The 13,949-nt window shown below is 43.3% G+C and overlaps 1 protein-coding gene across 1 annotated transcript; it reads left to right on the plus strand.

Annotated features, from left to right (window-relative positions):
* Positions 1-526: 526 nt before the first annotated feature.
* cUnh15orf39 (chromosome Un C15orf39 homolog) lies at positions 527-7,409 on the plus strand. The gene is made up of 3 exons (XM_083654870.1): positions 527-2,213; positions 3,609-3,643; positions 4,738-7,409. Exons 1-3 carry the CDS (start codon positions 686-688, stop codon positions 4,741-4,743), a joined length of 1,569 nt encoding a protein of 522 aa, XP_083510996.1. The 5' UTR covers positions 527-685; the 3' UTR covers positions 4,744-7,409.
* Positions 7,410-13,949: the final 6,540 nt, after the last annotated feature.

Genomic DNA, 13,949 nt, shown 5'->3' on the forward strand with positions numbered 1-13,949 from the left:
AGATACAAGGGGAAAGCATAGGGAAGATGTTATTCCTGTTATTCCTAAACTCAGAGTCTCTGACCCGCGGGAACATTACCTCGTCTCCCAGTCTGTTCATGGTGAAATTCCTATGGGTAGCCCTGAGACCTTGCCAATTCATTCCTTTATAGGGGCTTTTGACTACCCATGTTATGGAGTTCCTAGAATTGATTTGAATGCACCCCATATGAGACCCCCCATAAAAAGTCAACATGCACCACCTAGAATGCACCCAAATGGCCTAACGTTGCCCGTGGCCCGATCCACCGTCCCACCAGCCAGCATACAAATGAACAGGGTTTTCCTCCCGCTCACCAGCGTGCACATAGTCCGACCCGCTCCTTCTCCAGCCAGCTTGAATAGGGACCGGCCCCTGGACTATTCCCACTATAAAGCCCAAGTCACATGTCCAAAACAGCCGCAAGGCCTTGCTGATTCTCCAGGTGCTTGGCTGTCCCAGTCACCGACTCGCAGTGGGGAGCAGATCCACAAAACTCCAACTCCTCCTGCTCCTCCAACTAGAACAGTGCGCCATGCCTCTGCATCCAGTTTTGGCACCACCACTGTTTTTAAAGGGAGCCTGAAGAGAAGTATTTCACACACGCCTTTTGGCTCCACATCTCCATCCATCAAAATAAAAGAGGAGAATAGAGATTCATGTGAAATGGACCTATGTGAAATGCAAGCGAAATGGAAACGACAAAAGATGAAAACGGATCATGTAAGAGTAGAAGATACAACGGACTCTCCTCCTATGCCAGTAATTGACAATGTCTTCAGCTTGGCCCCTTACAAAGAAGCATACCTGTTGGCCTCTGGACTGTTACGTTCAGCCAAAGCACCTCAGAGAACTGGCCAGTCTTCGGAGCCCTGTGCAATCAAACCTGAGCCACGCATCCAAGAGAAAGGGCCAAAGGGACATGAACACCAGTCTGTTGTCTGCTTTGCCCCCAAAGAAAGCTGTACAGATACTCAAACAGAGAAGCCTGTGTTAGAAATCCTTGAACACAAAAACATCAAGGTAGAAAAGGTAGATCCAACAGACAGAGACAGCTCTGTAGAAACTCATGTTCTTTGTAAAATAGATCAGGACGACTGCAAGGAGACATCGGTCACAGAAGAGGTTGAAGAGACTGACAATTCATCTGACAACGAGCCCATGTTGGTAATTAGGAAATGTGACCCTGATGAACTTGAAAGTAAACCCCTGTTAGCAGTTAAAGCTCAGACCTCAGATGATTCCAAACAAGGTGAGCTGACAGCAGATATGAGCACAGGATCTTCTCATTGGCGTGACACCCATAGACCACATGAACAGATGGCCATCCCTCACCCCAAATCCATTACTCCACTTCAGCCACCTGAGAGCAAACTGAACTTCCAGAACATCCCTCCCCATTGTCTAAAACTGTCCACCTACACAATTGTCCTCCCCAATACTCTGTGTGCTACCCCCATTCGGACCCCAGATACTCCGTGTGCTACCCTCGTTCGGACCCCAGATACTCTGTGTGCTACCCCTGTTCCGACCCCAGATACTCCGTGTGCTACCCTCGTTCGGACCCCAGATACTCTGTGTGCTACTCCTGTTCTGACCCCAACTATTCACCCCTTAGCCAAATTCAGACCCACACCTGAGCTCCAAAAACCAGTCCGCAAGCGCTTCTTGGAACTGCACCACTCCCTTTGCAAGATAGTGTCCAGCTCTGTGTCAGTCTCTCCAGAGCAGGAGCTCAGGACCTGGCTGTCTCTGGAGCTGACTGAACCTCCATCCCCTTCAGCCAAAATCCAGAAGGTATCCAGTTTGTTTGGGGTAAAAGCCAGGGAGATGTGGCTTAGTGAAGAGATCAAGTCAGCACTTTACAAGGTTCTCGAGAGGTTAAGGGAGTACATCGCCCAGAAACACTGTCCGTTTCCACACGTTATGCGGACGGGCGCAGTCTTCATCCCCATGCTGGTGGTGAAGGAGCTGCTGTTCCCTCAGGTCCAGGGCGGCTTCATTGACCAGGTCCTCCAGGAGCACCGAGTGGAGCTGCGGCCTACCACACTCTCTGAAGAGAAGATTATTACGCAGCTCCACAAACGTGCCTGCCCCTCCAAGCTCAGGAGACTCCTGTCCCTCACACACCTGCCTGACATCTACGCTGATGTGGTTAACCTCTTCTATCATGCCTGTGTCTGCAAGCGTCTGGGTGAGTGTCTGTTCACTTTGAAATTACTCGGCTACATTTCTGCTATATGTTTTCCTGGTAAAGAAGAAAATGGGTAATCAAATATTTAAGACATTTTGTTTACTAAGACCTTGTCCTAGTCCCCAGGATAGTGAATGTTGCTCAGAGTTAGCTGGTTGTGGCCGGGCAGCTCTGCTTCTCCTTTTTGGTGTTGTGAAACCAGACTTGACAAGTTAAATGTGCTGGAGTGAGCAACACTTGTTATAAACACCCTACATTGGGCAATGCTGAACACACAATTGCTTATCCAAGCAATACTGGAACGAACTTAATGTTCGTGAAGGAAAAAGGAAACAAATGGACAATGGACATTCATTTGAGGGAGGTTGGCAACACTGAATCATGTGCAAGATTGTGCATACATACACAAATAAACTTGATGATCTTTAAGCATACGTTAATGTCAAGAAATCATTGCAATTCTTCAATGCAATTCTTCAAAACACTAACTCATGCACTACTCAGTACAGCAGGGGTGTCCAAACTTTTTTGAATGGGGGCCAGATTACATAATGTGCTTCTCGCATCATATGGGTTATACAAAATAAAATAAAAAAATCACATACAATTGTACTCGTAAGTATTTTTTTACCATCTGAAAACATTAGTTCTGCATGTGCTGTTCCTACTTGGACAAGCCGAGGGCCACTTAAAATCTGTCTGCGGGCCGCAATTGGCCCCAGGGCCGGACTTTGGACATGCCTGCAGTACAGTGAATATTATTGCAATTTATTCTACTTTTACTACTAGTGATTTGTTTTTGCTTTGATATGTAAACAAAACAAATTATACTTTGTATCACAATGTAATGCTAGTTAAGAATCTGCTAAGTAGTTTCCAGTCTGTTAAAAAGGCACTTGATGGTGTCACTTCTCCTTACTGTGTTATTTATGGTAGACCGCATGACTCAAGAAAATGTTTGCTAAGAAAGGAACCACATGAGATGTTCACTTGAAAAAAAAAAAAAGTTCAGATGAAAAAACAAACGTAAAGAGAATTCTCATTGCTTATAGAGACACAAACTTGGGTAAAGAATTTTAAAGATGATACTTCCAAGATCTCATTATGCATGATTTATTGCATTTGACCACATGACACAACATGACTCATGACAGTAGTATTTCCTGCCTTTCTGGGAATCCCCCTTTTTGTACACTTGTGTAACATACTGATTCTTCTGCATCTTACAATGTGAACAGGCTTATTAAATATAGGGTATCATGTTGTTGCTGCTAACCACATCATGGTTATCCCTCAAATAGTTTAATAATCATCATATTTTTTTGCATTCTTGGCCCTTTCTGTTTGGAGTAGATCAAGGCAATAAATATTTGATTTGAAATCCATTTTTTACAGAATCTACCTCACCTGATGTCCAAAAGAGAGTCCAGGTATATTTGTCTTTTGTTGAATTGTCCCTCAGCTTCTCTATTCTTTCTTGTTATGATCATCAAGTAACACTTCAGCTAACATTCAATCACAACTAATCACAATAAGTTGCTCTCAGCAGAGTACATTGTACTTGCTGTTGGGGGAGAGGGGTGCTTATCTGTAGAAAAATTAACCTCTCGTTCATGATTCATCTAGATAGCTTTTACCCAACTCTAAAGAGTTGGAGGCAGGCTGTTGGATCATGTTACCAAATTCCAGAGGAAGGAAATGACAGCCTACACGGGTGCACAGAGGGGGTCAAGCAGTGCATACTGGCCCAGTCTGTGCCCTTTGGCTTGGTGATAAGCAAGCCCATGTTTTCACATGACGATTATGTTTATCTGTTGGTATTTTATTTATTCTTCTTTGTACTTGGTGGCCTTTCTCATCAGCAGTTTTGTCCCCCTGTCAAAAATAACAGAAAACAGAATTGGGCTAATTTAATTGTTATTATTTCCACTGGCTGCTGATGTTACAGTTCACATGGTTTGGGGCACTTGACTTGGTATGAACTTCTTCCCTGTCTTATATTCTTTCCTCTGTGCTGTTTTATCCCTGACTGATAGCATGTAGCAGCTGACTTTTTCCCAGCCCTGGTGCCTACCTACTCCCACAACAATCTTTTCTATCTCTGTTTAAAGGGTGTTTCAGGGTGAGAGGGACATGCCGTCCAATCAATATGCCTATTGATTTTAATAGAACACCTTCTCCTTGTGTACTTACTTGTGTTCTTCTGAATAAGGCTTATGGAAGTATTGATTTGTCCACTTTTAGTCTGGTAGAGTTAGACGGCCATGGACTTTGTGGTTGCTAGCTTGTCTATGTGGAAACACCTGCATCTGTCTTTCCTCATGTTTAACTCACAAATCCTCACCATCCCTCTGACTGGTGCTCCTCACTTGAATCTACTGATTCACTCATCACTAAACAAAATCTGTAAACTTTTAAAGTCAAGATTACCTTCGTCTGGTCTGCAACCTCATTTTTGTGTATCTGGCCCTTTTCTATTACTGTATGTTGACCTCTCCTAATCACTACATTCCCTTTGTTGCAGGATTAGAGATGGATGAGTCTTCTCAGAGAGAAGCAGATGAAGCTTGTGAAGAGACCGGCAGCTCCAGGAGTCCTACACTTTCGACCATCTCAGCCTCACCAGCCTCCGGTTCAGAGTTAGACCCCAGGGGACATCTGAAGGACAAGCAGACACAAACACATCTGAACAAGAATGGAAGAAAAGGCAGGGTAAAGAGCAGTTCAAGACGTATGGTTTTGGAGAACACTTTGTCAGATGAGGAAGAAGTGGACTACACAGAGAAGGCAGGAAATGGAGGCGTTGTGAACACACTCACTGAAGAAGACTGGAATGGCCACCCGTCTAAAGGGACTGAGAATGGAGGAAGTGACCGTGTGGCTGTGGAGGAAGACTCTTTACTCATCATCCCTCAAAAGGGGGAGTCTGTGGACTCCTGGACCTGTCCTTTGACCCCAGGTGAGCTCTCGTCATCTCCCAGTGACACAGAAACTGAGGGAGCCCCCATTCCACTTCATGTCAGCCAGTCCTCTGGCTTAACCAAATCTCATGTTAAATCTAAGGATTGTTCAAGCATGATTCTCAAACTGAGGAGAGTACTGTTTAACAAAGGCCTACACAGGAGAAAGGCCCGCTACCAAGCAGTCTCTGACTTGGGGACCATTTCTGATCCTTCCCTCTCACAGGCTGAGGATGGGGAGGGAGAAGAATCGGGAGAGAGGAGCAGCGAGAGGGACCCCCGCAGGAGGATGACGACATCTAAAGTTACCCACAGGTGGCAGAGAGCAGGAGGCTTCTCTCATGGCCTGCGACCCCTTACCAGCTCTTCCAGAAGACGGCACAGATCTCTCACAAAGATCAAATACTGTCCCTACTTATCGGCCTGCCACAGTGCTGAGCACAGGAGGCGTTGGGTCCTGCGTTCGGCCGTCCAGAGGGCACGAGGAGCCATGAAGTTCAACTACCCAGACCTGGTGGGAAAGAGGATCCGCCATCTGTATGAGGAGAATGATAAGTCTGAGGTGTGGTACGGGGGAGAGGTGGTGCGTATTCATGAGGCTCACCCCAACCCTTTGAAGACGGTATTTGAGGTCAGGTATGACACCGAGCCAGATTGGAAGTACTACCTGGAGATACTGGTGGACTATAAAAAAGGCTGGCTCAAAATTGAGGACTAGTTTGCCACGAACACATTGTTGTTGTTTATGTTTTTGGTTCCCTGATTGATTGAAATGCCGAATTTGTATTGATTCTTTCCTCAGTGTGTTTGCTACTGCCTTTTGTTGTTTGTCACCAACAGGCTGATTTTCTTTCCAGCTACATACATTTGTCCAACTGCCTCAGGAATGAAGTTGGACAGGATTGGACAGTTGGTGGACAGATAATGCATCCTTTGTCACTTAGGATATATTTTTAGGGAGTTACTGTACTGTACTGCTAGCATTTGTTACATGTTGGAAATTGTGATTAATTTATTAAGGTTTGCGTTATCATCACACATTCTCGCTGGGAAATATCCGTCTCGCTGGGAAATATCCCCACATCAAAGAAAAAAATGTAAAATGATGGCAACAATGAAGATAATAAGGAGAATAAAAACAAATGAATAAAAAAAAATATATATATATATATATAAAAACAAAGATACATCCTGGTCGCTGCGCTCGGGGCGCCTGTCCGGGGGGAGGGGTGCTGGGGGGAATAGCGTGATCCTCCGACGTGCTACATCCCACTGGTGAATCTCCTCGCTCTCAGGTGAAAAGAAGCGGCTGGTGACTGCACATGCCTCCGAGGAGCTCCGAGGAGGCATGTGCAGGTCCACCGATGGCTCTCCCCAGACTCGGCAGAGGGGGTGGAGCAATGACCGGGACAGCATATATGTGTATGTGTATATATGTATATATGTGCATGCATGTGTACATGTAAAACTATATTAAACATACATAGATATTGAAATAATAATTTGACCATGATGACTTTGAACAAGGGACCTCGGTTCTCCTTTGTACCGTTTTACCCTCCGCCTGCGCTTTGGGGCGTCCCCCCCCCCCCCCCCCCCTCCCTTCTGTGGTCCGGGATCGGGGAGGCCAGCGGTCACTGTGCCCCGCCGCCTCCCCCTCACTCACTCCCACCCAACACCCCCCCCTCCCACATACCCCATATAAACATACACATACATGTCCCGACACACTACCACGTCCACCTGTCTAACAAGGATCCCCCAAATGTCTGCATGTCTGCCCAATCACTAGACTTTTGTATGTCTTGTATTCCGTTTTATATAAGTCTGTCCTGTTTATGTCCTTGACTTATTTGTACTGTTATTTGTTTGCACCTTGATAAACAAAAAAAGGTTTTGTTTCGTTATCATCACCTTTGACACATTCCTTCAACGATTTAAATACAGTTTTAATGTTAAAGTTGTAAAATTTTAATAAATTGTTTTAACTTTATGAAATTTGAATAAGGACCCAAGTCTATATACAGATTCTTCAGTCATCATTGTCTCTGTTTTTGGTATAAAAAAAGAAAGAAAAAACAGCTCTTGTGTGTGACGTTAGTGACTGATGGTTAGTTCTTTCTTTTATTTTTTCAATGTACTTGCATCTTTTTTTTGCCAGTAGCAAGCATGTGCAATGACAAGGTTGGTCTGCATAATTGCCACAGAAATCTTAACTATTCAGAAATCCATTCAACCTTTTGCTACCAGTCACATACTGTATTATGCTGTATGTTGGATTTACAATGACAATGCCAGTTTTGTATACGTTTTGTGTCTTTGCAGAAAAAAAATAGATTTTCACCTGATCATTGTGGCTGGTATTCTAATGTGTGTAACTGAAGCCAGAGTGGCATTACTATCTATACCTGTGAACTAAAGCTGCATGGGGATGATACACCACACAACTTTTAAAATCCTAACGGAGATGATGAAAACACTGGCCATAACTGACAGTTTTTTTCTGCAGATTTTTTTATGACGAGACAAAAGGCCAGTGCACTACTGCTTTGCTTGGTGTTGCTAAGCAACCAAAGACAGCATCTTCACACAAAGTGCACTGACAATGAGTGAGTGGGTCCTATTCTGACATCAGTAGTGGAAAACAACATTTTGGGGTCTTACTAATTACGAGGCCTTGGGAGTATGATGCAGAGCTTTACTGCTGAATTGCTATAGTTAAACTGAGGGGAACAGCACCATATGTCTTTAAAACGTGTTTATGTTGTTATGCTGCCAGTGGTTTGTTGTCGTGTGCTCGTGATCTTACGTGAATCCAGCTGCCTTGCAAGGTTAGCATTTTGGAAAATAAATGACAAAGCCCTTCCACTATGGGGCAGTAAAGTTAGTGACAGCAGCATCATATAGGACAGGTGCATGTAGGCTATCGGGCTCAGTAGGCTAATCCGACTGAAAAGCTGGAGATTGCACACTACTTGACGTGTCACTGCAACTGAACCAACCATTTTAGGATTGCAACCTGAATACAGACCTGTGCGTCGTTCAGCGCGACCAAGACCTGGAAAGCGGAAAGGAGAGGGAGAGAAGCAGAGAGGGAGGAAACTAGAATGACCAAAAAGTGCATACCCAAAATGCATTTACATAAAGGTGTGGAAGGGTAGACATAGCAGTCTGGACTGTACAGACTGTAGGGGAAGCTGGAGGTGAGCAGCACATGTGAATCAAACACCTGTTGCTACATAACGGTCAAGCTTTTGAAACCTTGGCTGCCAGATGCTGATTTTAGACCGGTAGATATAGCAATAAATGAACTTTTCTTGTATTTTTCCCCTGTGTGCCTGCCTTACCAGAAAGATTCGTAGGCCTATCTATAAATTTATTGTATGAAGAATGAACTAGTTGATTGCTCCTTGTAGGCCAGAGGTTTTCAAAGTCCGACACTAGAGGCCTCCCCTCAGACAAAAAATCGTATCAGATGGGGGAAGCTGAGACAAAATGGTATCAAATAATGGGGGTCCGTGGTCTAAATTGTGTCTCTCTAGGGGCCCTTGATGTGAAAAAGTTTGAGAACCACTGGCCTAGCCTACAGCTACCCGACTGCATCCAGAATCCGCTTGTAAAAATAAAACATGTTATGTTTGATATAATCATAGTGGCTTTGACTCTAGTCAGGAGGCAAGAGACCAAACTGAAGCCAGAGTACGTGGCATTATTACCTGTAAACTAAGCTGCTGAAAAGGTCTCTTGCTGAGATGCTCTAATATCAGGGTATTTCCCTCACTGTGAAATTTTACTTTCATTTTAATATTTTGTCAGATTTCTTTTTTTACTTTCGCACTTTGAAGTGTCAAAACAACATTGTCTCCCTGGCATATGCTCACATTTTCTTGCCCATTTTAAATAAAAGTTTGCAGTACTTCGACAATTTCCTTCTCTTCATGCTAGATAACTGGGTAACACTTAAGCAATATAGCATGAGAGCAAGTGTGTTGTGGCGAATATATCCCGCTGATAAGCTGTTATCGGCCTCGTGGGATAACAGATTATCAGCGGGATATATGCCACAACACCACGCAGCTCGAGTGCTATATTGCTTTTATAAAACGGTTTCCAAGTATAATAATATAATAATAATAATACTATAAGTCCGACTGGCATGGTATTCTGATAGAGTCAGTTGAAACACTACTGTAAGGCGGGACCGCAAGAACGTGCGGGTGATTTGATTGGATCGTTCTGGAGACTGAAGTTGACATTGGCCAATCCTGGCGCTTGCTGAGAAGCTGAGAGCTTTCTGGAAAGCCGACAGGCAGCTCGAGCGCAGCGCTGCATTCTCAGCGCTTGCTGAGAAGCTGAGTGCTTTCTGCAAAGCCCGACACCAACTAACGTTATGGGGTTAAATGCGGGGTTAAATGCGGGTAACAGCCTTTTTTTTGCAAAGAAGACATTAGCCCGCATCTATTCTTGTACAAAACATAATTTTCTGCGAAGTATTAGTAAAGTTATAAGCGAAGATCGATTCACAAGGATCTGACAGCTGTCTCCGCCATTTGTTTTTTTTGAGGTAACCAAAGGCTTTTAGTAAGAGAGTTGCCATGGCAACCAAGTGGGTTATTGGATTTATACAATGGCTGTGAACCAATCAGATTGCTTGATTTGAGAGAGCCGTTTTATAATTTACAATAACATACACAAATAATGTAGTAGTTACTAGTAAACATAGTTAATGAGTAGGTAGTCATTAGTTAATTATTAGTATCTAAGTTCCTGAGTAGAGTAGTTAATCATTACTTAATGATTACTAAATGTCAGCTCACTTTCACTAACAAATGGACAGGTAATAATTAAGTAATGATTCAGTACTCATAGACTACTGAGTATGATGCACCACTTTACAATAGGGTATACAAAAAGAGTAACTAATAGACAGGTAATAATTAAGTGATGATTCAGTACTCATAAACTACTGAGTATGATGCACCACTTTACAATAGGGTATACAAAAAGAGTAACTATGGTCAGGTAATAAGTAATGATTCAGTATTCATTAACTACTCAGTAAGAGTAACTAATGACCAGGTAATAATTAAGTAATGATTCAGTACCCATTAACTACCAGCGTTGGGGAAGCTACTTTGAAAGCATACCTTAGGAAGCTACCAACTACTTCACCATTGAAGTAGTTGAGACTACAGCAAAGCTACCCTGGGAGAAATGTAGTTTAGGAAATTACAAGCTACGCAGAAAAAGTAGTTCAAACTACTTTGTAAAATAAAGCATTAAATTGAAAATGGACATGTATGATAATATATGAAATAAAATATAATCGCCTACAAAAAAGTGCAATGCCAGCTAAAATATGCCTCTTAATTGAGTTTATTGACACAACAGTATGCAAACTTGGAGAAATAAGATGCCAACAGCCACACTGAGGAACAGCTCAGCGAGATGAGCAGCTGTTCTCTGTCTCTGTCTCTGCATGAAGGGCTGAGTGTCGGTTCGATTCCCGATGGAGGAGAGATGTTGTTCCTCAAACCGGTCTCCCGTCTCTTCAACGTGGCTGACAGAGCACCTCCTACAGACAGTCAGTCCACCCCTCAGTCACTTTTGAATGGCAACAGCCAGAGGAAAGAGTGAAAACCAGTCTTGAGAGGTCTGACTTTTGTGTACTTTTGTTCTCCTAGAAAATCTATATCTATGTCTGACCCCATACACTTTGCAAATCACCCATTAACCATAACAGACACCTATAAATACCTTGGAGTAACACTTGATACTCACCTCACCTACAAACATCACATCAATAACCTAGTCAAAAAGGCAAATCAGAAACTATTTGTTTACAGTAAGATTAGACCATTTCTCACTGTCACTGTTTCAAATACATACCTACATGCAATTTTTCTTTCAACAATATCCTACTGTCTTCCAATCTGGTCACTTACAACAAAGGAAACCATAGAACCCGTAGCAAGACTCTACAACAGAGCATATAAAATTCATGGTAACTTTCCACCCTGGACTCACCACTGTACTGCACTCTCACACTCCTCTGCTCCAACTTTTCAGAACTATACAAAAAGTTTAGCCATTAAGTTTTATTTTATGCTAAGAAACAACTCTTCTCCAACACTTACAGCTCTACTCCCAAGACACAACACAAGACAAGAACGCATCACTAGATCAATCTCACATGCACTTATACCAGTACCGGCATACAAAAATAACTATGGACTAAGATCATTCTTCCACACATACACCAAAATTTGGAACGAGATCCCATTTCACACCAGAGAAATAACCTCTATCTCACATTTCAAAAAAGCTTACAAACAACATTTGATGCTAGAAAACACCTGTACTCACTGATCCGACTCACCCCTAGGTTTTAATCTTTGTTGTTGTTGTCCTCGTATTGATGAATGAATGAATGTCTGTAAATATAATTGTTCTTGTTAGGTCTATAATATTGTATGTAGTGAAATTGAACATGTTCTTGTATAAATATTTTTTGTTTAATGTACTGCAGAACAGGAACCTGCTGAAAACCAGTTTGTAACTGAGTCAGGCCAGTTAAATGTAGCTACATGTGAAATGTCATTTTTTATCCTTTCCTGTATAAATAAAGTGAACTGAACTGACCTGACCTGACCTGGTGGCACAGAGGGTTAGCTTGCTGCCCAGCAGAATTGAGGCCTCAATCTCCTTTGAGGTCGTGGGTTCAAGTCTCAGTCAGTTTTGAATGGACAGCCAGAGGAAAGAGAAGAAAGTTTTATTTTATTTAACCTTTATTTAACCAGGTAAGTCATTAAGAACAAATTCTTATTTACAATGGCGACCTGGCAGAAGGCACAGCCTTTTGAAGGATAGGGGGTAGGGGATAAAATAAATACAAAGTTACTTAGAACAAATTAAAACACAAGTTAAAACATAACAAGACAGACAGAGCAAATAAAACAAAAACAGTCGGAGCAGACAGGCAGGGGAATAGAGTTAGTTTAGGAAGCAGTTGCAGGTGTCCGTGAATATGTCCATGATAGAGTTGAAAGCTGATTTGGAGATGAAATTGTCCAGTTTTAGTGTTTTTTGCAAGCCATTCCAGTCTGTGGGCACAGCAGAATGGAAAGACGACTGACCGATTACAGAGTGAGTTTTGGGGATTTTCAGCAGGATGAGGTTAGCAGAACGGGTGTTGTACGTGGCAGGTGCAGTATGCAACAAACTACACAGGTAGGGGGGTGACAGAGCAAGGAGAATTTTGTAAATTAGCATGAACCAGTGTATTTCGCGACGGGTGTGTAAAGATGGCCAGTTAACAGAGGATAATGTAGCAATCACTCAGAAAACACCACTTTCATCCAATGGCTGTTGGGCCGGGGTCAGGTGGGTTCATTCACAGTCACATGACGGCCATAAAAGGCTTGCAGGCAAGAGTAAACATGGCCGATGTTAGTCATTTTTTTATATTTCGGCATCGGCCCCGATGTTGCAATGTTAATATCGTTAATCGGTATTAGCAAAGAAATTATATATTTTGAGAGGGAACATGCGGTAAAGCGGATTTATGGGCTTTTCCAAATGTTTTGGAAATAAATAAATGCATTACCTTTTCAAATTCACAGTGTGTTTACATGTGCTTTTTCAATATGTACAACATTTGATTATCATAGGAATGTGTTTTGTACAGATCATATCAACATGCAGTGCTCTGCATGGCCAGCACCGTGGGGGGAAACTACAGTAAGCAGGTCTGGCTGTGGTCAGTCCTTGGATGGGAGACCCCCTGGTGCTGGAAGTGGTGTTGGAGGACCAGTAGGAGGTGCTCTTCCCCTAATCTCATGAATAATACTCCCAATGCCACAGGGCAGAGACAGGAGGGGAGTGAGCACTGTCCTTCGGATGAGATGCGAACTGAGGTGCTGACTCTCTGTGGTCAATAAAGAGCCCATCGGCACTCGAGGTATAGGCGGGCAACTAAAAGTCCCACACAGGCCTCACTTCAATCATGGCCACCTAATCACCCCTCAATATCGACATTAATTGCCACTTTCAGTCCTCCACTCTCCAGCGTGACAGCTGATGTGTGGCGAGTGTTCTGGCACAAACTAGCTGCCGTGGATCAAGCGCTTTGGCTGCCTTGAAAGGCGCTATATAAATCCAATCAATTATGATGACTCTAATCTCATGCAGAAATGTACCATCCTGCTCCAGTGTGACGAGGGCTTAATTCAGTCAAATGATGGCATGATGCATGGTGGATGCAGAAGACCATCCTCCACAATCGCCCCGAGAGAATCGGGTTTTAATAAGGTTTGTTACGTGTGGCTTTTTTCAGCGACACACCCTCTCCATATGGATGTCGGGTTGCACTCCTAAGACATAGCATGCCGGGCCTGAGTGACAGACGTGCATCGGACTCTATCCACCTCCATTTATTTCTCATGCCCGTTCATTGCCAATCCTCCCGGCCACCGTCACCCGAACGACCCGTCAGACGTCGGGGGGGACGGGGAAGGTTTACTGCTGTCAGGTGGAAAACTACGCCGCAGGGCTCTCGTGAAGACATGTTCATCTCAAAGCAATAAGAGTTTGTTTTTTCCTGCACTCGTTATTCCCGTTATTCGGTGATGAGCTGGGATCATGGCCCCAGTGTGTAATAATTGTGCTAATTACCAATCATCATTCAGACATTTCAAACTGCTGGATGAACATAATCTGATGTTGTTCTGATATTTGAGCTTTATTAGAAGGCGTACTCACTTTCTTATTACCGAGC

The sequence above is a fragment of the Poromitra crassiceps genome (genome assembly GCF_964638095.1).
Source record: "Poromitra crassiceps genome assembly, chromosome: 18".
Classification (NCBI taxonomy): domain Eukaryota; kingdom Metazoa; phylum Chordata; class Actinopteri; order Beryciformes; family Melamphaidae; genus Poromitra; species Poromitra crassiceps.